Here is a 26,947-nt window from a genome sequence, read left to right as displayed (position 1 = left end):
CCATTGCGTCGACTGAGGCCAAGTTGTTTTGGAAACGCGCCGTCACCCGTGTATTTGTGCATTTAGAGTGCAAGAAATAATGCCTGGGAAGGGAGGGATGCTTGAAAATCGGTTGCTTTGTTCAGATTTTATGGCATCGTTCGGGAGTCTTTGCTGCGAAATGTACGTAAAATTAAATTTATCTGTAATGCCGCTCATTCACCACTTACGCACGTTTCGCCTCTACACGCAATACTCCTGTTAGGTCAATATACCAAACTGATACATGCTTGTAATTTACTTTCAGCTGATGGCATCCGGTGGAGCTCCATACGGCAACGACTGCTGCTTACCTGGTTCCCCAACTTTGGATGAATGTAGAAGAAGCCCGGAAAGAACATTTATATAGAGCAAAATAAACATTTCATCATTTCAGAAGACGTCTTGCGTTTTCTTTATGAAATTGCACCTGACGGATTCGGCGGAGTCTTGTAAAGGTCGTTCGCAATCATTTTTACTAAATAACGAAACGATTCCCCGCCAAAGCCACGCCGGGTTCAGCAGACGCGAAAAAAAAAAATGCCGCTCCGCTCAGTGGAGCCGGCGCGGCGTGTACCAACAGGTGTTCAAAACGCGCGCGCCCAAAACCGACATCGGAAGGAGTTAATACCATCCGATTGGTGTGCTACAGTCAATTCGGCCGCTGGGCACTATGGGAGTCTCCGCTCTTGTTGCAATTTATTTCTCTATGGCCGAGCTGAGGATACAAATGGCGAGAACGAAAAAGAAAAACACAAGATCCACGAGTTTCCAAGGGCAACCGCAGGGAGACCAATCGTCATGCAGAAAAACGGGGGCAGAACTGGCGGAGGGAGGTCGCGCAAGGGGCGAGGTACTCACCGGGTTTTAAGCGCGAGTCGTCGGCGGAACAAAACCGGCACAAGTTGGGCGTGCCTGGGAGAAGGACGTGCGGCTTGCAACAATGCATCAGGCAAGGCGGCATAGCTTAGAAACTCCGGAACAGCAATCATAAGCTTGCGCCTAACCCGTGTTCACCAAGCGTCACTATAATTTCATACAGGGTGTCCCAACTATCACGCACCAAGATTAACAAATATGCAAGTGGCATGTAACTGGACAGAACCAACGTAATGCTGCTTGCCGTCGCTTGCAGATACTCAGATTATTTTTTGCATTCCGTCTAATTACATAATTAGTCTAAATTAGTTATTCAACTTCTGAAATATTATAATTAGATGAAAGTGTGAATAAGAAAATTGTGGAGCAACATAAAAAACTCCCGATACAGCTTTCTGTTGTGAATACGTGCTGCATAAAAGTGTTTTCCGCGTGTGAAAGAAGCACGCGGAGAATTGTTGCGCAACTGCCCACTCTAGGCATTTTGCCTGCATTCGCGGACCTCTTTCACGCTCGGGAAGAACACTTTTATGTAGCACGTATTGAGCAACAGAAAGCTGTATCGGGAATTTTTCATGTTGCTCTACAATTTTCTCATTTACATTCTTCATTTAATTATAATACTTGACAAGCTCATTAATTTTATTTATTTATTTCACATACTGTCAATTTCTCATGGGATTATAACAGGAAGGGCAAGTACATATGGTAGTATTTGCGAACAAAGAATATAAATACATTATATAATCATAAGTGTGTCATATAATCATAATGTTTTGGCTTCGCTAAACAAAAGAATTAAGTACTTCATCACAAATGTAATATTTCGGTACAATGTACCATAACGAAGAAGAATCAGAGAAAAGAAGAAACGAAACAAGAAAAAGGAAAAAAAGAACTCCTGAAAATACCTGTGATATAAAATACCTAATGAACATGAGAAACAGAATGCAGTCATGTATAATCCATCATACAAAAAGAACACTCACAGATTAAAGTGTTAGGCTATGAAGATCGGTAAGAAACCTGAGTTTCTAAATCAGAGCTGTAAGTCAAGATGTTTTTCCACTGAATTATCAAATGTATCTAATGAGGAGCTGTTACTAATGGACTCACTCAGTTTATTCCACTCTCTAATCGCTCAAGGAAAGAATGAATTTTTAAAGCAATCGGTATGAATGGAATGCTCATTGAGTGTTTGTGTTTTTATGTCGCGTTGGCCGTGTTTCATTTCTAGAGATGTATCTAGAGGTATCAATATTAAGCTTGTTGTGTAAGAGCTGGTACGTAAGTTTAGAACGGGCTAGTACAGCTCGGTTTTGTACTGTTAGGATTCCGGCTTTGTTAAGTAGTTCGGTAAGCGAGTCTGTTAATTTATGTTTATTGTGTATATACCGTAGAGCTTTCTTTTGTACACCTTCTTTTTTATTATTATTCCTTTAGTGTATGGGAACCAGATAACATTTGCGTACTCAAGGACTGACCTAACGAAAATGTTCTAAGCCAGAAGTTTTATATCGGGTGGTGCTAGTCGGAGGTGTCCTCTAAGAAAGAAAAGGCGTTTCGTTGCAGTCGCTGTAACGTTATTGATATGAGAGTTCCATCTGAAGTCATGCTGTTAACGTTATACCGAGATACTTGTGTTCATGAACGCGTATTAGTGGAACGTCGTTAACGGTATACATAAAGTTTGAGTAACTTTTTTGTGGTAATTGAAAGAAGAGCAGATTTCTTAGTATTGATGGTCATCTGCCAGTGGGTACACCAGTTAGACGCAGCTTTCAAGTCGTTATTTAATGTTATGTGGTCATCATGTGAGTTAACGTTTCGATAAAGAATGCAGTCGCCTGCAACTAGCCTGTTTCCCGTGATTTTTGCGGGTAGGTCATTAGTAAAAATTAGAAATAAAAGGGGAGCCAAAACGCTTCCTTGGGGGACTCCCGATGTTAGCCGGGCTGTCTGGGAAATCGATCCGTTCACTCCCACAAACTGGGTACGGTTAGTAAGATAGTCGCAAATCCAGTCAATTACGGAGCCTGTACCTAATGTAATCTCAAGTTTTCTTATGAGCTTTTTGTGTGATACCCTATCAAATGCCTTCGAGAAATCGAGTAGGCTGAGGTCTCTTTGTCTGTGTTGGTCGATATTAAATGATATGTCGTGGGTTGAGTGATTGTCGAAAGGCCTCTGCGAAAGCCATGTTGATATGGTGATATGATACTCTCGTTTTCTAAGAAAACGGTTATATGTTTTAGTATGATGTGCTGTAGAAGTTTGCGCATGGTACTCGTAAGCGAAATTGGCCGAAAGTTGGACGGGTCGTCTTTGCAGCCTGATTTCTGTATTGGGACAACTTTTGCATATTTCCAATCCTGTGGAAGAACAGATGATAAGGATTTGTTAAATATCATACAAAGGTACTTCGTCATCCATTCTGCGTTTCAAGAAAGCGTTGGGTATTTTGTCCGGGCGTGGCCCTTTCATTGTGTCCAGGTTTAGAAGGCTCAGTACTCCGGCCTCCGTGAGGGGGCTTAGTGTGCTGTTAACGGTGAAGTCCATTTGAGGTAGTTTCCCATCGTCAGTTGTGAAGATAGAAGAAAAATAGTTATTTAGTGATTTTTTAGTGAATTAGTTTCGGGCGACACTTGATTTAGGTTGCGTTAGGTTTCAGGTAGTTTCTGGATTCGCTCGGTGAATTTCTTAGGAATCCTTGAAGTGTGTTTGAGTAAAAGTGCTGCACACGTCGCCCCGCACTCATTCCGCCTACACCGTAGCTTCACTGTCGCCGCAGAAAAGAACCGAAAGGTCGCGGTGATTCCGTAGAAACATCAAGTCGCCCATCAACTTCAAAAAGAAAAAAGAAAAATCGCTGAGCGGGTTGGTGTACACGTAGTTTCTTCTACACCACACAAGCTTTGTTCACCATCAAGGAGAAGCATCCGTATCAACAAACACGTGTGAAGTGAAGCTGCTACAGGCGGAATGGGGGGTCGCGTGCAAAACACCTTGAGCTGTGCCGCATGATAGCCAGACGAGCAGACGTTTGAAGGATCGCCTGCGAGAGCGTGTTGACAATGTTAGGAAGGTTTTCCAGCCCTGTGTTGCAGAGCATGCGCCCCCGCGTTCGAGCAAAGTAATTTTTTACTACACACATGGATGACCACAGGCGCATGAATTTCGAAGCAGCTAGCATGGCACGTGAAGGATGCACAAGTGAGCCATCCTTGTCGCAAAGGGGTGTTTCTATAGACAACGTCGGCGCGAACAGTGAGCGATGGTGGTATCTCTGGTTCATGTCACATTTCGCATGTTTCATTCCCTCTGCTATAAATGAACTTCTGTATCAAACAATAGAATTTCAGTTGGCAGCAAGCGCTCGTCTTTTCTGTTTGCCTTTCTCCTGCTCCGTGCACATCATGCAAAACCAACTAGCCCAAACCACCACCCTTCCTAGGGTGGCACTACTGGAGTAAGGGTGAAGCCAAGGCGAAATGAGCAAGCTGTTACCGGGCTTTGCCCACGACCGGGGCCTTCTTCCTGACATTGCTCCAGTAACGTTCACCATCCCATGCTTCTACGGACACGTAATTCGGTTGACAAATAGCCCCAAACTTTCAAAGCAGATAGCTTCATTTGCCTCGTTCGCCCGTGGGACGTCGAACTTGACCGCGTTTAGCAAAAGCGCCGGCTTACAAGGCGCGTTCGCCGTCGAGAAGCTCCCGCTGACGCAGGTGAGTTTTGTTGCCTGTGAATGTTTAGATGCTTTAGTGCAGTGCAAAAAAATAAAAAAAGGCCGCGCTGTTGCGGAATGCGCGGTTACCATATTAGCAAGCCATACTGCCGAGAACTCCTATCAATGCGGCTCGTCATCAGCCTACGAGAGCAGTGCACGTAAGAATGAAGACACGCGAAAAGAGGAGCGCTTGTCTGCGTGCGCGTCGCTGAACTCCCTCTCTCCCTGTGCGGGTCATGCAGCAGCACAGGTTTACAGCAACACATGAAGGTAGCCATCGTTTCACGCATTGAGTGTCTTCACTGACACCGCTTGTACGACGCACTCGTCCACCGGCTTTATTCAGAGCTTGACGGCGTCGCCGCTGCACACGTAGCGCACGGCCGGCGCCTCGGCTCGACGGCTCGCGAAGCACGGCAGCACGGCCTTGAACTCCTTGCGGAAGCTGTCGTTGAGCCAGGTGTAGAGGAACGGGTTGTAGCAGGTCGAGCTCATGGCGATCGCATGCGCCAGGAAGAAGAAGGCGTTCGCAAACTGCCAGCTGGCGGCGCGCACCGAAAAGTCGACGGCCAGGTTGTACAGGTTGAGCGGCAGCCAGCAGGCGCCGAAGATGGCCACCATCGAGACCAGCATGCGGTTGGTGCGCCGCGTGCGCCGCCGCTCCAGCTGCTCCCGCTGCGCCGACTTGGCGCCGGGCTTGGCCCGCGCGCGCGCGCCCAGCTTGCAGCAGACGCGCATGTAGCAGAAGCTGATGACGGCGAACGGCAGGCCGAACTGGAGCGCGCTGGTGCACAGGCTGAAGGCGCGCCGGCTTCGCTCGGAGGGCCAGCGCTCCTCGCAGAAGCCGCCGCCCAGGCCGATGAAGAGGCCGTACGGCAGCGTGAGCAGGCCTCCGGCGAGCCACACGAGGCCCACCAGGGCGCCGCACACGGGCAGCCGCAGCCGGCCGCGGAACGGGTGCATGATGACGACGAAGCGGTCCACTGCGATCGCCGTGAGCGTGAACGAGGACACGTACACGCTGACGCCCTGCGCGTACGGCACCAGGCGGCAGAGCGCGGCGCCAAGCGGCCAGGCGCCCACGAACTGGTGCAGCGGCGTGAAGGGCACCGCGAGCGCGCACAGCAGGATGTCGGAGAGCGCCAGGTTGGCGATGAACAGGTTGGTCACCGTGTGCATGGCCCGCTGGCGCGCCACCACGAAGCACACGAGCGCGTTGCCCGAGATGCCCACGGCGAACACGAGTGCGTACACGCAGTAGAAGAAGGCCCGCACCGCCGGCACGCCCGACACGTAGTCCACGGGCTGGCTCGCGTTACTCATGGCACTGCACAAGAGGTCGCCGCCATGTTGACATTCGATAAGACATTGCTTCGCTCAAACAAGAACCACCTAGCGAACCAGTTATTTGGACGTTGTATTGTAAGTACAACTTGATTCTGCAGTGCAGGGTCTTCGGTCTGCTCTTTTGTTAATTACATATCAATGATATCGTTATCAATATTTCCGTTAAAATCAAGTTCTACGCTGTTGACGACGCGTTGTGCCAAGCCAAAAATTCAAGAGCAAGTTAATTATAGGGGTTCAACAGGACGGTTGATTGCTCGCCCAACGTGGTGGCATTGCGCTTGGCACGAGGTCGCGGGAGCAACCAGGCCACGGCGGCCGCATTTCGACGTCCGCGAAATGCAACACCCGTGTACTGTGCAATTTATTTGTTTATTACATAAACCCACATTCGCTCCAACAGCATTATAGCGCACAAGGGAGGGGGGTGATATGCACATATTACACGTATTTTACACATTTGAACATGCAAATACAAAACACTGTGTCGTAAATAGCAAACAAAGCTTTATACGACATAACCAAAAGATCGCTAGTATCGAGGTGTCGTAGCCATATAGAAAAAAATGGCTGTGGCTTAGCTAAGGTTAAGCCCAGGATGCGAAGCATACTAGCCTTTATTTTAACGCGACAGCGTTAAGGAGCTCGTGTCGCAGAAAAGCCGGTGTCGTCGGCGTCGGCTCAGGCGTGCGGCGCTTGCTCAGGCGCACATTTCGTTGTCGCGCCGAACGCTGCGTTGCTCGACGCTCACCGCGTCCGATGCGGGGCGCGTAGTGGCTGCGCCGTAGCAAAGCCACCTAGAAACAGTCTCTGTAGCACGCCGCAACCTTCGCTTCTCATTCCAACGAGCAGCTCTGTCTCCAGGAGGCATCTCACCTCGTGAGTGTCTAGCAGAGGCAAGCGCAGCTGCTTATATTCCGCCGCGACGCCGCGAGCGACGGCGCGAGTTGGAGCCCCGTTTCTCCTCTGTCGTGACGTCACGGTGTCACGTGGTATTGAAGGCGACACCGCCGCGCCTGAGGAGCTGGGTTGAGCTCTAGTAATATGCTTCGCATAAAAAAGATGCACAGGATGAAGCAGTGCTATACAGCTTGAACACGTGGGTGTTCAAGCTGTATAGCTGTATAAAACAATGGGTGTACATTAAAAAACATACAGACGATGAAAATGAATCTGGAGCCCCTCACTACAGCGTGCCTCATAATCAGGTAGTTGTTTGGGCACGTAAACCTCCAGAAATTAGCTAATTAATTTAATGTTGCAGCCAATGGAAAATTTCTCTTAATTCAATTTGTGAACACAGTATACATGTCCAGCAATTCCGGACATTCACCTTCCGAACTTCACAGTAATGCACAAGTATACCTGAATGGGCAAAATTCTTTTAAGAATTCGATTTCAAAATATGGCCTGAGGATCAAAAAGTGTCGACTACAACGAGAGGGTAGTCCCTTCTAACAACATACGAAGGTCGTTTGATAAGTATGGTAAAAATACAAGAGACGGCGCTACAAGTCTGTTTTCTTCTAGGTGGCGCGCGAGAAACACCCTTCATATGACGGGATGACTTGTTTACGCTGGTACCGACAGTTAGTAAGCCTCTCACAGCTATTGGCACTGTGCTGTGTGGTGATTCCTGCCAACATGGAAAAAGATGAATTTCGAGCAGTGATCAAACATATTTATTTAAAACACTGAACGACTGCCCAAATTATAGCCAAGTTGAGCGAAGTTCACGCAGACTCTGCACCATCACTGAAGACCATTTACTACTAGATAAATAAATTCAAACGTGCCCGAACTTGGACGCAAGATGAAGCACGTCCTGGGTGTCCGGTGGAGGTAAATGGTAACGAACATTCATGGAATTGTCACGGAATACCGCCGAGTGAAGATACGTGAGATAGCTGAAATTGTAGGCAGCTCGACAAAGAGTGTTTACAAAATTCTTCACGAGAAATCGCAGATAAAAAAAAAGGTCTATGTGCTCACGATCGACCGACGGCGCACGACGGCTGACACCTCGAAGCATCGATGCTCGGTCGCAACTTGTGGCGTCGATTTGTGGCAGTTGACGAGAGCTGGATACCTCATTACACTCCAGAGTCTAAACAGCAGTCAAAGCAACGGACTGGGCCTGATGAAGGTGTTCCAAACAAGGCCAAGACTCTTTATTCAGCGGGAAAGGTGATGGCGACTGTCTTTTTGTATCACGAGGAATAATCTTTGTAGACTACAAACAAAAAAAACCATAACAGGGCCACATTATGCAACACTCCAGATCAACTGAACAAAGGAACTGCGCACCAAACGACCTGGGTTAGCACGAAAAAAACTCCTCTTTTACAAAGACAATGCTCCGCCCCACAGATCGCTTGTTACAATGGCCAAATTGCACAAGTTAGGCTTCGAGGCTCTGCCTCATCTGCCCTGTTCTCCGAATTTGGCCCCATGCGCCTATTTCCTCTTTCCAAACCTGAAGAACTGGCTGGGTGGAAAGAAATTGTCTTGAGACGAAGTTACCTCAGTGGTAAAAGTCTACTTCGAGGGCCTCGATCTATCCTTCTTTTTCGAAGGTGATAAAAAATTGGAGCACCGCTGGAACAAGTGTGTGGGGCTGGAAGGGAACTGTGTGGCAAAATAAAGTATTGTTTTCTGCAAACATACTTTCTTGCTCTTTACCATAGTTATCAAACTACCCTCGTATGCATTTATGGCACTTAGTCGGAACATTGGCGGTGTGTTAAAGAACGCAGTGTTTCGGTCAGGTACGGGCAGTGAAGTCACACGACAGGAACAAATCGTTTTGCACCCTCCCGGCAGAGGGTACATTCACTCGAAGAAGCCCCAAATTGAAACTGTAAAGTGATTTATTGCAGCTGGCGGTGGAACGGTAATGGTAAAGGGAGTGTTAGGCAGTCTGTTTGCACGCGCAGGTTTTTTAGAGGCAGCCGGGACGGAGTTATTATGCGTTTGCAGGCCTTCAGCGTGCGTGTATTTGTGCGCGTGCCTCCGTATTTGCGTTTGCGGCGTGTGCGCATGCGCGCATTTGAGTGTACGCGCGTGCTAGTGCATGTGTGCGTGCTTGCCGCACATGCGTGGGTGCGTGCGAATGTGTACGTGAGCGAACGTGTGTTCGTTTTTCAGCAAGCACGCGTGTTAACAAATCTGTGTGCGTAGGATGCCCGTGCGTACGTATCATGTATGTGTGCGTGCGAGGGAGAGAGATAAAGAACGTGTGTGCGTGTGCGTGCGTGTGCGCGCGTACTTGTGCATGCGTACTGCATGTGTGAGCTGGGTCTCTCTTGACGTTCGCAGCTTCGCCGAACAAGGGGAAAGAGAGCTGAGAGAGAGTGAAAGCAGAGTATAAAAATAGCATCGCGCAGCATATCAACGCGGCCAGGGTGGGCGGAACCTAGCGGGGGAGAAGGAGTGGCGGGAAAACAGGTGGTGTGACGTCACTGCTCTCCGATAAAAACCGGCGCGCTCGCTTCGGCGGTCCTCTTTTTTGCAGTGGAAACAAAATTATGCGTGACTCTGCTAACGCAAACACCAGACACCAGTGGAGCTGGAGGAAGCCCAGAAAAAGTTAGATAAGTGTGCGGTTTGGCACTACTGTACTGGCTTTTCCCAGCTCCACTAGTCTCTGGTGTTTGCAATAGGAAGCCACACATATTTTTTTAATCCATCAGACAACAACAAATGACTGCTTCTGAAGCATTACGTCTTTCCGAGAGCAAACCCCACGCAAAACAAGCGCTGGAGGCGTGAAGATCGCGGCCTCAGATTTCGTCACGATTACACCATCGGCACTGCCTAGCTGTTACCTTCCTTCACCCTCGGCGGCAGTGAATTGATGCCAGGGCTAAATCTGCACCATCATTGCGTCGTGCACCATTGCTGCGACCAGTCAAGCTTTCGGCGGCGCATGTTCGCTGCTATATTGACATCAATGTTTTAATCTGCTTGCCTTCGATACAACAACGTGAACACAAATGGAAAGTGAACTGGTCGCAAGGAACGTGCTCACGGAGACGTCTTGTTTATTAGAGGCTCGATAAAGGCGTTCGATACTGTAGATACCTCATTGCTGTCTGATTTCCAAATTGCCTGGCCTTTGTATCGATTCATTAATACTGTCTTGGCTACGTCTTGCCTTCGCGCCAGCAATTTACAGTGGCGAACATCGTTACGTCTAACCTTTGCGACGTCACGTCCGGTGTCCCCCGAGGCAGTGTGCTAGGTCCATTACTCTTTTTAATATACATCAACGACTTGCCCGCAAATCTTTCATCTTCAGTTAGGTTGTTCGCTGACGATTGCATCATTTATCACAATATTAAATGCTTCGATGATCCTTATACTCTCCATAATGACCTTGGACTAACCTATAGATGGTGCGTAACTTGGCAGATGTCCCTTAACGCCTCCAAATGCAAGTTAATCTCGTTTAGTCGAAAGTGCACTAACTCTGTGTTTCACTCTTTGAATAATTAATACCGTAGTTTCGATTGCCCCATCATACAAATATCTTGGCGTTTACGTTTACCTTTCATCGGACTTATCCTGCATAACGCATGTAGCAGCTGTCTCATGCAGAACATCTCAGTCTCTCGGCTACCTGCGCAGACACTTGCGCAACGCGCGGTGCCTTCTTGGTAGAACGCGCTTCCGATGGGCTGTGCGAATTTTGGCCTTTTTCGGCAGTCTTTCGATCTTATTTTCCTAGGCTTTGTGCTCAATCGACGACGGAACTCGAGAGGACCACGAGGATACCGCTTTCTCCGCAAGTGGGACCTTATTTCCTCCATTTTTGGACTTTGTGTGTTCAACGCAGCACGTAGCTGAAGCGCTGAGGCTACCGCGGCCGATCGGGCCCGCGGCGTCCCCACCGGAGGATCGTTTGCCGCTCGTGGTCGCGCGGAAGTTGTGAATCATGGCTACTATGGAAGGAGCGACTACACCCGAGGAATCTTCGGTTCCAGGACAATGGTACGCTAGCGAAGGAGGAAGGTACGTGCCGCTAGAGAAGAGCGGGCAGAAAATTGCGAAACAGCGAGCCCGGCAGAGGCAAGCAGGCAGGAAAATGGCGGCCAAGTCGATCGAGCGTCAGCATACGCGCATTCCAGACGGCGCCGAGAAAATTGTTCTCCGACCACGTGGCGGCTTAGTTAAGCTTACCAAATATGGAACAGCATATCTGACTGACATCATCAAAATGTCGGCGGGGATTAACCCACGCGAAGAGAAGGAAGATATAATAACTCCAAATATGAAGCAGCACTCCGTTCTCGTCATCACTACGAGTGCGGAGAGGAAGCTGAAGTACGCGAGCGTGAAACACCTCATGTTCGACGGTGAACAAGTGGAGACTTTCGCCTACGTGGCCACCCCCGAGCACTGCGGAAAGGGAGTCATCCACGGGGTTCCACTCGGATACTCCATCGAAGAAATTCTGTACCGCCTAGACCGCAAGGATAACCCCGAGATTCGAGGCGTCCGCAGGCTGGGAAAAGATTCACAGTCGATCTTTATCCTCTTCAAGGAGAAAGAAGTGCCAAGGTGGATTTACCTCAACGGGGCACCGCACAGATGCCAGCTGTACCGCAAAAAATACGAAGTGTGTGTCGCCTGTGGCCGACTCGGACATCGCGCTGACGTGTGCCCAGACCCGACGAACGTCAAGTTCCGGGGCTGCGGCCTCGAGAACCCGTCAAGTGACCACAGGTGTGAGCTGAAATGCCAGCTGTGCGGCAAAGGCCACGCCCTAGGAGATCCCAAGTGCCGAGAACTCTTCCGCACTCCCTACGAAGTTAAGAAGCGACAGTGGGAGAAGATGGGACAAGCAACGACGACTGGTGGGGGACATCAGAGTCGACAACGCGAACCCAAAGAGGGAAAAGACTTCAAGTTCCGCGAGGACTCTTTCCCAAAACTGGAAGCAAATCAGAGCAGACCATCGCCGCCGCCCAAAGGACGCTCCGGTTCCCGTGCCAGGAGCCAGTCCAGGGGGCGCTCGAGCTCAAGGGACCCTGCCAACCCATGGAGACGAGGTAGGAGCAAGGAGCGTAAGGGTGTGAATTTCGCGGGCAAGGTCTGCCAGGAAAATAATCAGAGGGATAAACGGGACGAGGAAATTGAGAAATTAAAGAAAATGGTCGAAAAATTAACGGGGATAGTCGATTCGCAACGGTCCGAAATCCAAAACTTAAAGAAATCACAGAGGCAGGCAACCCCTCCTCCGCAATAACCCATTAGACAGATGACCCCCCCAGCGGCACGTCAACAGCCGCAAGGAGAGGATAAGATGGTCACAGAGGCGTCCCTCCCGCCACCAACGAAACGCAAAATTCAAGACGCCGACCCTATTCAGGCTATAGAAAAAAGGGTCGAAAATTTGGTAAGATTAGAGGCCAAGATGAATGAATTTATGAACCATATCAACATCCAAATTCAAACTGTCCTCGGGGCAGTTCAGAAACAGGCCGAGGAATGCCAAAGGCTAAGGAATGAGATGGTCGCCATGAACGGGTGGCAACAGAATATGGAGCAGATCGTCACGCAACTGCAAAATGGCCAGGCGCGCAAATGCAAATCAAATCTGGCAGTGGAACTGTCGTGGCTTCCGGCGCAAGCGGTCTATTCTGCAACAGTACCTTCCGCTATTAGATGAGACTCCTTTGGCGATTGCCCTCCAGGAAACTGGAGGACCCGCAAAACTGTCAGGTTATCAGGCATTTCATAGTGGCAGGGGGGAGAAATCCTCGGTCACAACACTCGTGAAAAGAAATATCGCGGCCATTGAACACGATTTAGAGTCGAGAGAGATCGAGAACGTGTTTGTCGAAATTCTAACCGGAAAACAGAAGGACCCTAGTTTATTCCTTCTAAATTTGTACAGCTCACCCAGGCAAAGGAAGGTGAGGTTCAGGGCTCTGCTTCGCAAGGCCCTCAAAATTTCAAGCAACCAGCCACTGTTGATAGTGGGGGACTTTAATGCACATCACCAGGAATGGGGGTACCCGCACCAAAGCCCGAAAGGCAGACAGCTGTGGGAAGATACGCATGACATAGGGCTCACTCTGCACACGGACCCTGAGAGTCCAACGAGGGTGGGCAATAGCGTTAGTAAGGATACATCTCCAGATCTAACATTCTCGAAAAACATTAAAGATCTAGAATGGCATAATTCGGATCAAAATTTTGGCAGCGACCACTACATAATTGTTTCCATACTGAAAGTGGGCCTTCAAACGCGCAGGGCTCGCGCGCCGGCCGTCGTTGAATGGGATAACTTTAGAGATATCAGGAGAGCGCAGGAACTGGGGCCCATCAGAAACATCGAGGAATGGACGACGGCGCTCAAATCGGACGTTAGAAGGACGACAAAAACGCTCGAAGGGGATAACGCCCCGGAGATAGCGGACAGCCGTCTTCTGCATATGTGGGAAGCTAAGGAAAGCATGGAATGTCGTCTCAAAAATCAGAAATGGAACCGCAACCTCAGAAGAAGGATTGCTAGGCACAATAAGGAAATCGAAGATTATACTTTTGCATTATGCGAACAAAATTGGGCCAACAAGTGTGACGAAATGGAGGGGAGCATGCACCTCTCCAAGACGTGGAACATCCTCCGACATTTGTTGGACCCTGCAAGCTCGAAAACTCAATCCGGTATAAGATTGGCAAAAGCTAGGCACGCGTTCGTAGGGAGCGATGATCATTTCATGAAGAAATTAATTGAGACGTTCGTGGGGGAAACATCGCGAACTCCGCTACCCGAATATGGTGGAGCGCCTAACGAGGCGTTGGACGCCCCCATCACAGAAGCGGAAGTGCGAGCAGAGATTGTAAGACTCAGAACGAAGTCGGCTCCAGGCCCTGACGGGGTAACGAACAAAATGCTCAGAAACTTAGACGATGATTCCATTAGCTATCTAACGAAGTACATGCAGGAATGTTGGGAAAAAGGCGAGCTCCCACAACAGTGGAAGACGGCAAGCATTACTTTAATACCAAAACCCGGGAAGCCTCCGCAATTGGAAAACATACGGCCAATTTCCTTAACTTCATGCGTGGGGAAATTGATGGAGCACGTCGTCCAGACCAGACTGATGGGCTTCATGGAGCAGGGCGATCTGTGGCCACATGAGATGGTCGGGTTCCGACCTCAATTGTGTACGCAGGACGTCATGCTCCAAATCAAACATGATATAATAGACTCAAGGTCTAAAGATGCAAAAGCAATTCTGGGACTGGACCTCACGAAGGCTTTTGACAACGTAAAGCATGAGGCGGTCCTGGAAGGGCTGAAAAAGATTAATGTAGGTACCAGGACATATCGATACCGATACATCAGGGACTTCCTGACGGGAAGAACTGCTTGCATGAGGTTCCAAACGCTGGAATCCCCCACAATTGAGCTAGGGAGTAAGGGTACGCCCCAAGGCTCAGTGCTGTCTCCCCTACTCTTCAACGTGGCTATGCGAGAACTCCCTGAGCAACTGGCAAAGCTCGAGGGATTAAAATTTAGTATATATGCGGATGATATCACCCTCTGGGTTAACCGGGGAAGTGATTCAGCCGTCGAAAGCCTGCTCCAGACCGCCACCGACATCATAGTCGATTACGCGGCCGAGAGAGGCCTAGCATGCTCGCCGCTGAAATCAGAATTGTTTATATACAATCCGAAACACTTAAGGTGCAAGGCACCGTCGGAGATCAAAATTAAGGTGGCGGGTAAAGAGGTACCAATAGTAGAGCAAATTAGAATCTTGGGCCTGATTCTCCAGTCACACGGCTACAATGGCGAGACCCTCAAGAGGCTGCAGAATCACGCATTACAGACCCTGAGCCTAATTAGGCGGGTGGCCAGCAAAGGTCGAGGGCTAAAGGAAAAAAATTTATTTAAGCTAATACAGGCGTACATATTCAGCCGGGTGAGCTATGCAACGCCATATCTCGATTTGAAAGTGGTGGAAAGAGAAAAGATTGATTCTCTAATGAGAAAATGCGTAAACGAGCGCTGGGACTGCCCATGTGTACATCAACAGAGATACTGATGGCTCTAGGAGTGCACAACACATGGGCAGAACTGGCGGAAGCGGTGCGAACCTCTCAAATTGAGAGACTTAGCACCACGAAGACAGGAAGAGCCATATTGGCCAAAGTTGGAATAAACCCGGACAGAGGCCCCACCCAAAAGGTGGAAGTAGATAGGGAAATTAGAAAAAATCTGATTATCCCCCCTCTGCCAAAAAACATGCACCCGGAACATAACAAAGACAGGAGGCATAAACGAGCCGAAGCATTAAAAATTAGATTCGGTAATATCTCGGAGCATGAGGTGGCCTATGTAGACGCGGCGGGAGGTAGCGGCAGTTTTACGGTGGCAACGGCCGTCAGCGGCCGGGGTATTCCCGTGACTGCTGTCACTCTGCGCGGGCGCAACATAGAAGTTGCCGAGGAAATTGCGATCGCATTAGCTTGCGCTGGAACGGACGCGAAATTTGTGATCAGTGACAGCAAAACTGCCATACAAAATTTTAGCAAGGGAAGGATCTCGCCCTTAGCGGCCAGAATCCTAGGCCAGAGAAAGCTAGATAGAAAAATTCAAATAATTTGGACTCCGGCGCATGAAGCCGTCCCCGGCAACGAGGCGGCCCACGAGCTGGCTCGAGATCTCTACCGCCGAGCCGCTACGGGGCCCCTCGATGACCGAGGGAGCGGAGAGCGCATGCTAAAATATGGGGAGATCACGCAACATTATAGATTGGCTCGTAGACTGGTAGCCCCGCCAGACCCAAAATTAAACAACAGACAAGCAGTCGCGTGGAGACGACTACAAACTTATACATATCCGCACCCGGTTATGGCGAACCACATGTTCCCCGAGGCCAGGAGCGATATATGTAATCTTTGTGGTGCGAGAGGGACCCTCGACCACATAATATGGGAATGTTCGTACTCTCCCGGGGGAACGCACAAAATAGATAGTAGAGACACCTGGGAGACCCTGCTGCGCAGCTCGAACCCTGAGCTCCAGCTCCGGCTCGTCCAACTGGCCGAAGAGGCTGCTGGGACCCAAGACCTCCCTGCCTGCATCTGAGGCGGCGGCACTCGCCCCCTGACCTGTGCGTCGGGGGGTGGGTAGATCACCTTTTTCCGTTGGACATTAAAGTTTATTCTATCTATCTATCTTGCGCAGCGCGCCTTCGAATGATATCTTACCTATGTTCGCCCACAAGCAGAAAACTCACATGGTCACCGTATCAAGATTATCTAATCCGTATGTTGAAAGCCGTTCAGAACAGGGCAGCCACATTCATCTCCGGCAACTACGACTTTCATTCGAGCATTACCCGAATAAATCAAGACCATGCGTTTCAGTCATTGGAAGATCGCCGCGTCATTGCTCTTTTATGTATTTTTCACAGGTATATTTACAGTAATAACTTTCACTGTTTGCCGGTTCCTGTGGCACATCTCGACGCGTTCACAACGCAATTAGTTTCATGCGCATTCATGTTCAAGCGCAGGCATTTCACTCATCACCACTACCTAGAGCACATTGAAACGGTCTCCCGGATCAGACTGCATCCATCTCTAATTGTGAAACATTGCGTGATAACCTGATTTCGTTGCGTGTCAATATCGCATAACGATGTTGCGCTTTGTTATTTTTCTGTCATGTAATCACTGTTGCCCCCCCCCCTACTCAATACCCTTCATTGGGCCTGGAAGGTATCACGAATAAATAAATAAATAAATGAACAAATTAATAAGAACATCACGAAATACTGGACGCGGTCAGGTCGACCTTATGCAGACGTTATTTTTCTGCGTCAGTTATGTTTCCAAAGACTTTATTTGCAAAATATTTTTTCTTCACGTGGCTCTTACAGAAGCATCTTTAATAAAAATTTCATCGCGCAGCTAGATAATCACCAGGACTGCATCCAAACCACTCTTGCTTTAGTTACCTAAGATCGATTAATGAAAAGTTAATTACCGTAGCTTCGTTTATTACGCAAGCAACTGCTCGACTTGCTCTTTTTTTTTATTGCGATGAAGGCTTGCCCTTAAGGCATAATTGTTGGAGCGTATATGTGTATTATATGTGTGCTGTGAGGCCTGTGTTGTGTATGAATTGAAGCAGTGTTTTGTGAAATCTGTTATCATGTATCCAGCGGTCATAGCTGGTTGTCACACTGTAGCGGAGGCCGGCTTGCAGTAGGAGACGCGAGCGTTCCGATTGTAAACCCGTACATGTCCATATTAGGTGGTATGCATCTGATTCCACCACAGGAACGGAGCAGTATGGACACGTAGCACCCAGTGGTAAATGCGACCAGTTCCACCTTGAGACAACAGCCGGTGTAAGGGCCACCCCGGCCCGAAGCCTCCTAAGCACAACTTCCTCCGCCCTAGTAAGGTGAAGGGGGAGGGAGCAGACACACGGTGGGATAAGAGCGCGTGTGTCCTGCCGGAGAACATTTTTACGGGCTCGCAGCGAGTTACGGGGTTGGGGTGGGAGGGGAATAGGTGGAGGATCAGGATTAGGAGGGCAGTGTGCCTGCTGGTCAGCAGCAATGTTGTGAGGGTTCGCTGAATGGCCTTGAATCCAGTGTACCTTGACGCAAGTAGCTGTCTTACTATTCATAGTGTGTATTCTCTCGCAGATTTCCATCGCCTTATCGACCTTCTTGTGTTCCTGAATAGCCGCTAAAGAATCCGTGAAGATGTCTAGTTGCTTGATGGTAGGCAGCTTAGATGTCGCATCTTGCATAGCGTCGTGGATGGCTTGAAGTTCCATTACTAGAGCGCTGGCTTCCGTAGATAAATAGCGCTGGTGGCCGCTGATGAAATTATGCGTTGTACTCATGAATGATGTCCTTCCGCCGTCTGGGAGAATGGCAGCATCCGTATAGACTTTGCAGGTGTTAACGCATGATGCATCGACGATGTTGTGTTCGTCAATAGTACCTGTTGTATCGTTGCGTCGTAACTTCGTTAGCTTATTAGTTGTGATGCTGGTGAATTCCCAGGGAGGCATTGGACAGGGCTGATTGTCAATCCGAGAGCCGCGGTGAAAATGAGCATGCAGCGCAGCGACAGCCGGAATAAGTTGCTTTTTTATTTCACGTGCTTTTTCACGTTGCAAAATTAGCTCTGCAATTGTGTTGAGCTGGGCATGTTCCTGTAGGGCTGGTATCGGAGTGATGCGGGGCAGTGCTGTGATTGTGCGCATAGCATCGCGATTAATCGTCTCCAACTGTGCCAGCTGTGCCAACGTCAGCCGTTGAAATTGTGCTTGATATAAAATTCGTGGCTGCAAGACTGCACGCACCAACCGTCGAGCTACGTCAGTACGAGCTCCAGCTGCTTTTGCTGCAATGCGACGAATAAGGTGAAGTGTTTTTGTCGAACTCTGTCTGGTTTTACGGAGCCAGTGTGCACCACTGCCGGATTGGTGAATATCGAGACCCAGTATGCGGACCTCAGAAGCCTCAGGGATTGTCACTGCGCCGAGTCTAAATGTAAAGGGGTGCTGCGTGATTCTTGTGCGTCCTTTCTTGTTGGCCACCACAACATAGCTTGATTTTTGGGCGGAAATGTCCAATCCTGCTTTCCGAGCGTAGTTGTTCAGCACATCAAGGGCTTCTTGAAGCTGTTGAGTTTGTCTAGATATATCTTTATGCACGGACCACAAAGTGACGTCATCTGCATAGATTAAGAACCTCACATCTGGAATCCGATGTAGTTGCCAGGCTAGAGGTATCAGAGCAACGTTGAAGAGAAGAGGAGCCAGAACCGAACGTTGTGGGACTCCTCTGTTCGATGTGAAGTATCCTTCTTGCCTTCCATCTACTCTAATCGCAAATGTGCGATTCTGAAGGAATGAGTAGACGAATCTTATCACCCGCGGTGGAAGTCCCAGGTCGATGAGGTTGGATATAATGATTTCATGGTCTATATTGTCATAAGCTTTCGTTATGTCTGTTGCTACTACCGTGCGCACAGCGTGACTGTGTGGAGAAACCTGTAAAACATCGTCTGCTAAGATTGATGGTGCAGTGGGCTTCTTATAAAGCAAGTGTAAAAGCTTGGACAGGTTTTCTTAGCGCAAATCAAGTTGATGAACTTAAACGCCTCCGCTAAACTGTGCACTTGTGCTTTTACAACGGATTCTCCTACCAAATGCAAGACGCACCTCAGCGCTACGGCACATCACGCAAGGTGTGCGAGCACATTTCTGAGCGTTGGTGGCATCAGGCTCAGTTTCCTGGCATCATCAGGAATAAAAACAGCTGCCTGGGGGAAAGCATGGGCTACATTTTCAGTACTTTGTAACAGATGGAGCAGCGCAGACATGTGCGTTAGAACGAAAAGTACGAAAGTATTATGATGGTTGGTTCTTTGCGGCATACGTTGCTGTCTAATATTAAGTTCTACAGAAGAAAATATCGGTATATCGGGACTATACTGACATGCGCGCAGTCGTGTTGAATATGGGCTTTGACGTGGCGCCCATGGCGGAAGCAGCCCCAAATATGCACGGCTACATTGGCACACGGAATATTTTTTTAATTGTTTACCATTAATCAGAACAGTGTCCAGCCCTTCAATTTTTGGTATGTCGGTGCCGCAGTGCATTGTTAGGGGCCCCCTTCAACCACGTTTCAGCGAATACTTAAGGCGACTGTGCTTCATTTTTTTAAATCGTTTCCCGTTGACGTTTCTTAAGTTATTGTTTGGCGCTAGACACGCACGCATGTACATAAAATTTCCGTAATGGTGTCGCAGATTTTATTGCGAAACAGTGTGGGTATGCGAATAGTGATTTTTGGGACCGAATCAAATACGAATCGAACCATGCCAGAATCGAATCTAATTCTTTTGGAATACTTTTCCAATAATGACCAGTGGTTATCACAATTATTATAAAACAATGTTCAGTATTCTTAATGTTAGCAAGTCTCTGCAATTTCATAGCACGTTATTACGCTATGTTTATTAAAAGCACGTCTGGAGCATCAGGAGAAGTTTCTTGGCATGCATGCGACTCCTGTTCAGAGAGCGCGTACGATCAATGCCTGCAAAGTAAGTGGCTCCACTGTGCAAGCTCTCGCGTTTCACGTCTACACTATGACCGCGGCATTCACCATACTTTCGCATTCACAAGTATTCGAAAGGTATCAGAAAAATATTGGCATTTTTGGATAAGAAGCTTAATTTGCTTTTGGACTTGCCAAGTAAAGTAAGTGGCATCGAGAAATCTATCCAAATGTTGTCTGATCAATTTGATGGAATTAAGAGACATCTGGAAAGGGCTCGTGCCCCTGAGGACCTTAATAAGTTTCGGGATGGCATTGACGCCCTTGAATGGCACAGCAGGCGCCTGAACCTAGAAATTCATCAAGTTCCTGAGACTGAGGGCGATAACTTGTCATCTCAGGTGAACGAAATGGCACAGCAACTTAACATGGAATGTTTATCGGAGGAGGACGTTGTGGCTATACACAGGCTGCCAGCTAGATCGGGCAGGACACGTGGCATTAATGCGCGCTTCGCGCGTCAGGAACTGCGAAATGCCTGGCTTTCTAAGAAACAATCGCTCAGAGATAGTTCGATTAAAGTTTTCATTGCCGAGAACATGACAACTCCATCCAGAAAGCTTCCGGCTGCCGCTAAGGAATGGGCAAAACATTCCGGGTATAAGTATGCATGGCACGCGAACGGGCATGCGCTTGTACGCAAAGAAAATGGTGCCCAGGCTGTAGTCATTAAGCACGAGGATGAGCTCTCGACTCCTACTTAGTATTCCTTGCTAATGTTCCTTGCTGTTGATCTTATTCTTTTTCAGCACCATGAATCACTTCGGGTCGCTTTCTAAATAAGAATGGTTTGCCAACATAGAAGCTGAACAAAAGAGAATTAGTTGTGATCATATTAACGCTCAATCTGTTTCTAGCAAAATAGAAGAACTGGAAAGTTTTTTTCTGGGCATAGATACGCTGTGCGACGTTGTTATGGTAAGCGAAACCTGGTATACGAATGACAGTCACATTTTTCAGCTTCCGCACATGAAAACATTTTATCTTAATAGGTTAACAAGAGGCGGGGGAGGTGTGTCCCTATTAATGTCTGACCATATACCTTGTGAAATATTTCCTAAATGTTCGCGTACAACGAGTGATTTTGAAGTTCTAGGTGTTCATTCAGAGAAAGACTTCTTTGCTGTACCACCCTCCTGGTGGTGTTCGTGCCCATTTTCTCAAATTTTTTGATGATCTGTCATCATTTGCTAATGAAAAACGCCTAAACGTAATCATTAGACATTTTAATGTAAACACTGGCGCGGATACAGTACGCCGGTCCAATTTTGAAAGGGTATTCATTTCAAATGGTTCTATAAATACAATTCATTTCAGCACTAGAACAGACAATACGGAAACTACACTTGATTTGTTTATAACGAATTACTCTCCTCAGTGTATCATATCATGTTTTGAGTACTGCTATATGTGACCATATGCCTATTTGCATGTTTGTCCAAACTAGAATAGCTAGCACATTGCACAGAGCCACAAGCGGAACCTTCCAGAAAGTAACCGAGGATACCCTACCATCTTTTCAAACAGAGCTGAAGCAAATTGACTGGGATGACGGTTTACAGGAACATGATGCTGGATCAGCGTACAATATATTTCTTAGCAGGTTTGTTGCCGTGTATAAAAAACATTTTGTCTAGAAAGTTAACAGGATAAAGAAATGCCTCAGAAAGCCATGATTAACGAAAGCACTTTGTAAAAAAATTAAGAAGCGTGACAAACTATATGCCAAATTTATAAAAACTCTAGAACCTCTGGAATTAAAAAAATTTAAAATGTTTTCATCGGACCACATGTGGGCTTAAGGCTCAGTTCAGATCGTTGCCTTAGCCTTATTGCAAATGTGCTTTCAAAGAACTCTTTTCGGACAAAACTGAAACGCTAGACAAAAATGAGACCTACCGTTCTATTCTTTCCTTGTTCTCTAGGTATAAACCAAGAACGCTCTTTCCTAACTTCAAAGCAGCAACAGCTGCATCATCACCGAATTGAACACTCATTTGCACAAAAATAGATTTTTAAAGAAATGGCATAAGAATAGGAGTGAGCACGGCAGAGTGGCAGACATGCGCTGGCCGCTAATCCCTCCGTTCAATGTCCTTGTGCAGTTTCTTCTGCTTCGCACATGGCTTCCCTCGACACCTGGCGCTTTGGCGACAGCGCAGTCGCCACTGGAACTGAAGTTCTCGCAACCGTTATTGCATGAGTAGTGCCTTCGTTATCGACGGAACACGGGCACCATATGCAGTTTTTCTTCGGGCGAACCAGCGGTATCGACAAACGCAGCACTATTGCCGGCCTACTTAAGCGATTGGCATCGCCACGCTGCTTTTGGTGGGCATGGGAGAGCTGCACAAATGTGCTGGCCGCTAATCCCTCTGTTCAATGTCCTTGTGCAGTTTCTTCTGCTTCACACATGGCTTCCCTCGACACCTGGCGCTTTGGCGACAGCGCAGTCGCCGCTAAACGTGAAGTTCTCGGCGCTGATGGTGGATGACTGGTACCTTCATTATCGACGGAACCCGGGCCCCATCTACAGTTTTTCATCGGGCGAACCAGCGGCATCGACAAACGCAGCACCATCCCCGACATACTTAAGCGACTGGCATCGCCACGCTGCCTCCAGTGGGCACGGGAGAGCGGCAGAAATTCGCTGGCCGCTAATTCCTCCGTTCAATGTCCTTGTGCAGTTTGCTGTGCGTGGCACATGGCTTCCCACGACATCTGGCGCTTTGGCGACAGCGCAGTCGCCAATGAAAATAAGGTTCTCTCCGCCAATGGTGGAACACTGGTACCTTCGTTATCTACGGAACCCGGGCACCATCTACAGTTTTTGTTCGGGCGAACCAGCGGCATCGACAAACGCAGCTCCATCGCCGGCCTACTTAAGCAACTGGCATCGCCACGCTGCCTCCAATGGGCAAGAGAGAGCGGCAGACATGCGCTGACCGCTAATCCCTCTGTTCAATGTCCTTGTGCAGTTTCTTCTGCTTGGCACTTGGCTTCCCGCGACACCTGGCGCTTTGGCTACAGCGCAGTCGCCACTGGAAGTGAAGTTCCCGCCGCCGATGGTGGATGACTGGTACCTTCCTTATCGATGGAACCAGGGCACCATCCACAATTTTTCCTTGGACGAACGTGTGGCATCGACAAACGCAGCACGATTGCCGGCCCAGTTAAACGACTGGCATCGCTACGCAGCCTCCAGTGGGCACGGGAGAGCGGCAGAAATGCGCTGGCCGCTAATCCCTCCGTTCAATGTCCCTGTGCAGTTTGTTGTGCGTGGCACATGGATTCCCACGACATCTGGCGCTTTGGCGACAGCGCAGTCGCCACTGAAAATAAGGTTCTCTCCGCCAATGGTGGAACACTGGTACCTTCGTTATCTACGGAACCCGGGCACCATCTACAGTTTTTGTTCGGGCGAACCAGCGGCATCGACAAACGCACCACCATTGCCGGCCTACTTAAACGACTGCCATCGCCACGCTACATTTAGTGGGCATGGGAGAAAGGCAGGCATGCGCTGGCCGCTAATCCCTCCGTACAATGTCCTTGTGCAGTTTCTTCTGCTTGGCCCATGGCTTCCCTCGACACCTGGCGCTTTGGCGACTGCGCAGTCGCCAATGGAACTGAAGTTCTTGGCGCCCATGGTGGATAACTGGTACCTTTGTTTTTGACGGAACCCGGACACCATACACAGTTTTTTCTTCGGGCGAACCAGCGGCATCGACAAGCGCAGCACCACTGCCGACCTACTTAAGCGACTGGCAGCGCCAGGTTGCCTACAGTGGCCACGGGAGAGCGGCAGACATGCAATGCCTGCTAATCCCTCCGTTCAATGTCGTTGTGCAATTTGTTCTGCTTCGCACATGGCTTCCCACGACATCTGGCGCTTTGGCGACAGCGCAGTCGCCACTGGAAGTATAGTTCTCAGCCATGATGGTGGATAACTGGTACCTTCGTTATCGACGGAAGCCAGGCACCATCTAAAGTTTTTCATCGGGCGAACCAGCAGCATCGACATGTGCTGCACCATTGCCGGCCTACTTAAGCGACTGACATCGCCACGCTTCATTTAGTGGGCATGGGAGAGCTGCAGACATGCGCTGGCCGCTTATCCCTCCGTTCAATGTCCTTGTGTAGTTTCTTCTTCTTTGCACATGGCTTCCCTCGACACCTGCCGCTTTGGCGACTGTGCAGTCGGCACTGGAAGTGAACGTGAGGCGTATAGCGCGTTAAAAAGACAAGGACGAAAGTGAGACGTGACACACGTGAAGTTCTCGACGCCTATGGTGGATGACTGGTACCTTCGTTATCGACGGAACCCGGGCACCATCTACAGTTTTTCTTCGGGCGAACCAGCGACATCGACATATGCAGCACCATTGGCTGTCTAGTTAAGCGACTGGCATCGCCACACTGCCTTCAGTGGGCACGGGAGAGCGGCGAACATGCGCTGGCCGCTAATCCCTCCGTTCAATGTCCTTGTGCAGTTTGTTCTGCTTGGCACATGGCTTCCCTCGACGCCTGGCGCTTTGGCGACAGCGCAGTTGCCACTGGAAGTTCTCGGCGCCGATGGTGGATGACGCGTACCTTCGTTATCGATGGACCCAGGTGCATTCTACAGTTTTTCTACGGGCGAACCAGCGGCATCGACATATGCAGCACCATTGGCTGTCTAGTTAAGCGACTGGCATGGCCACGCTGCCTTCAGTAGGCACGGGAGAGCGGCAGAGATGCACTGGCCGCCAAATCCTCCGTTCAATGTATTTGTGCAGTTTCTTCTGCTTGGTACATGGCTTGCCTTGGCACCTGGCGCTTCGGTTTGAGCGCAGTCACCGCTAAAAGTGAAGTTCTCGTCACCCTTGGTGGATGACTGGTACCTTCGTTATTGGCGGAACCCGGGAACCATCTACAGTTATTCTTCGGACGAACCCGCGGCCTCGACGAACGCAGCACCATTGCCGGCCTACTTAAAAAACTGGTATTGCCACGCTGCCTTTAGTGGGCATGGGAGAGCGGCAGACATGCGCTGGCCGCTGATCCCTCCGTTCAATGTCCTTGTGTAGTTTCTTCTGCTTGGCACATGGCTTCAATCGACAACTGGCGCTTTGGCGACAGCGCCGTCCCCACTGAAAGTGATGTTCTCGGCGCTGATGGTGGATAACTGGTACTTTCGTTATCGATGGAACCCGGGCACCATCTACAGTTTTTCTTCGGGCGAACCAGCGACATCGACATATGCAGCACCATTGGCTGTCTAGTTAAGCAACTGGCATAGTTGCCTTCAGTGGGCACGGGAGAGCTGCAAACATGCGGTGGCCGCTAATCCCTCCATTCAATGTGATTCTGCAGTTTCTCCTGCTTCGCACATGGCTTCCCTTGGCAGCTGGCGCTTCGGTTTGAGCGCAGTTGCAGCTAAAAGTGAAGTTCTCGGCACCGATGGTAGATGATTGGTATCTTCGTTATCGACGGAACCCTGGCACAATCTACAGTTTTTCGTCGGGCGAACCAGCGGCATCGACAAACGCAGCACGCTTGCCGACCTACTTAAGCGACTGGCATCGCCACGCTGCCTGCAGTGGGCACGGGAGAGCGGCAGACTTGCGCTGTCGGCTAATCCCTCCAGTCAACTTCATTCTGCAGTTTCTTCTGCTTCGCACATGGCTTCCCTCGACTCCTGGCGCTTTGGCGACTGTGCAGTCAGCACTGGAAGTTGTGTGTGTGTGAGAGAACTTTATTTGGAATCCGGCGATTGGGAGGCCCGGGCCTGGGGCCGCCTAGATGGCCACTGGGAGCTGCTGCTCCCGTGCGGCTTCCTTGGCTCGCTGGACGACGACCCAAAGTTGGTCTTGGAGTTCTGAGCTGAGCAGCACGGCCGACCACCACGCCCGTAGATTTTCTGGGGAGACTGCCATTTTATTTTGGTATATTTCACATCCCCACAACATGTGTTGAAGGGTGGCTCTAACAGACTTGCATAGCTTGCACATATCGCTCTCGTATATATCGGGGTAGAAAGTTTTTAGTTGGACGGGTCTCGTATAAGTTTCTGTTTGTAGTCGCCTCCAAGTAACGGACTCAGCTCTGTTCAGTTTAGTGTGAGGCGGTGGTAATACCCGCCTCCGATTTTGATAAAATTTGGTAATATCACTAAATCTTGTTAATATATCTTTTTCTCTCCAGATTTCCTCCTCCTTGTTCTCCTGACCGATGGAAGTCACTCTTTGCTCAGCTCGGCGAGTAAGACCTCGAGCTTCGCGGTGTGCTACCTCGTTGAGATTGACTGCGGGAATGTCTGGAGTCGTATGCGCTGGGAACCAGATGAATTGCCTGCCGTTCTTCTCTGCATTGGAGAACTTTGCTTCATTGACTCTGATGATGTACCATGCCTCAGGAGAGATCCTACCTTTTGCATAATTTCTATCGGCCGCTTGAGAATCGCTAATGATGTACTGAGCTTTCGTGGAGACCAATGCTAGTGCAATGGCTACCTCCTCTGCGGTCTCGGAATGTTTGGTATTAACTGATACGCTTGTAAGGGGTTTTTGGGTGTGATCTACGATTACTGCTACATAGCTATTTCTGTCTGGGTATTCAGCCGCGTCTACGAAGGTTGCTCTGTCGTCTGACCCCAAGTTTCGGATAATTTTCTCTGCTCTACTCTTGCGTCTGCCGTCGTTGTAACCTGGATGCATGTTCTTGGGTATATTTAACGTGAGGCTTATAGCGCGTTAAAAAGACAAGGACGAAAGTGAGACGTGACACACGTGATGTTCTCCGCGCCTATGGTGGATACTGGTACCTTTGTTATCGACGGAACCCGGGCACCATATGCAGTTTTTCTTCGGGC

At 49.1% G+C, this 26,947-nt stretch overlaps 1 protein-coding gene across 2 annotated transcripts in view; it reads right to left on the bottom strand.

Moving 5' to 3' along the window:
* Nucleotides 1–4,795: 4,795 nt before the first annotated feature.
* The window catches only part of LOC135919186 (prolactin-releasing peptide receptor-like), a 170,465-nt gene continuing 148,313 nt past the window's right edge, over nt 4,796–26,947 (bottom strand). For both annotated transcript variants that reach the window (XM_065452897.2, XM_070535002.1), the window contains exon 2: nt 4,796–5,957. In XM_065452897.2, coding sequence (XP_065308969.1) covers nt 4,973–5,953 — 981 coding nt within the window. In that variant the 5' untranslated portion in view covers nt 5,954–5,957 and the 3' untranslated portion in view covers nt 4,796–4,972. The remainder of the gene's footprint in view (nt 5,958–26,947) is intronic.

This window comes from Dermacentor albipictus, chromosome 1 (genome assembly GCF_038994185.2).
Source record: "Dermacentor albipictus isolate Rhodes 1998 colony chromosome 1, USDA_Dalb.pri_finalv2, whole genome shotgun sequence".
Taxonomy (NCBI): Eukaryota; Metazoa; Arthropoda; class Arachnida; order Ixodida; family Ixodidae; genus Dermacentor; species Dermacentor albipictus.
This window is presented reverse-complemented; position numbering and strand designations above follow the sequence as displayed.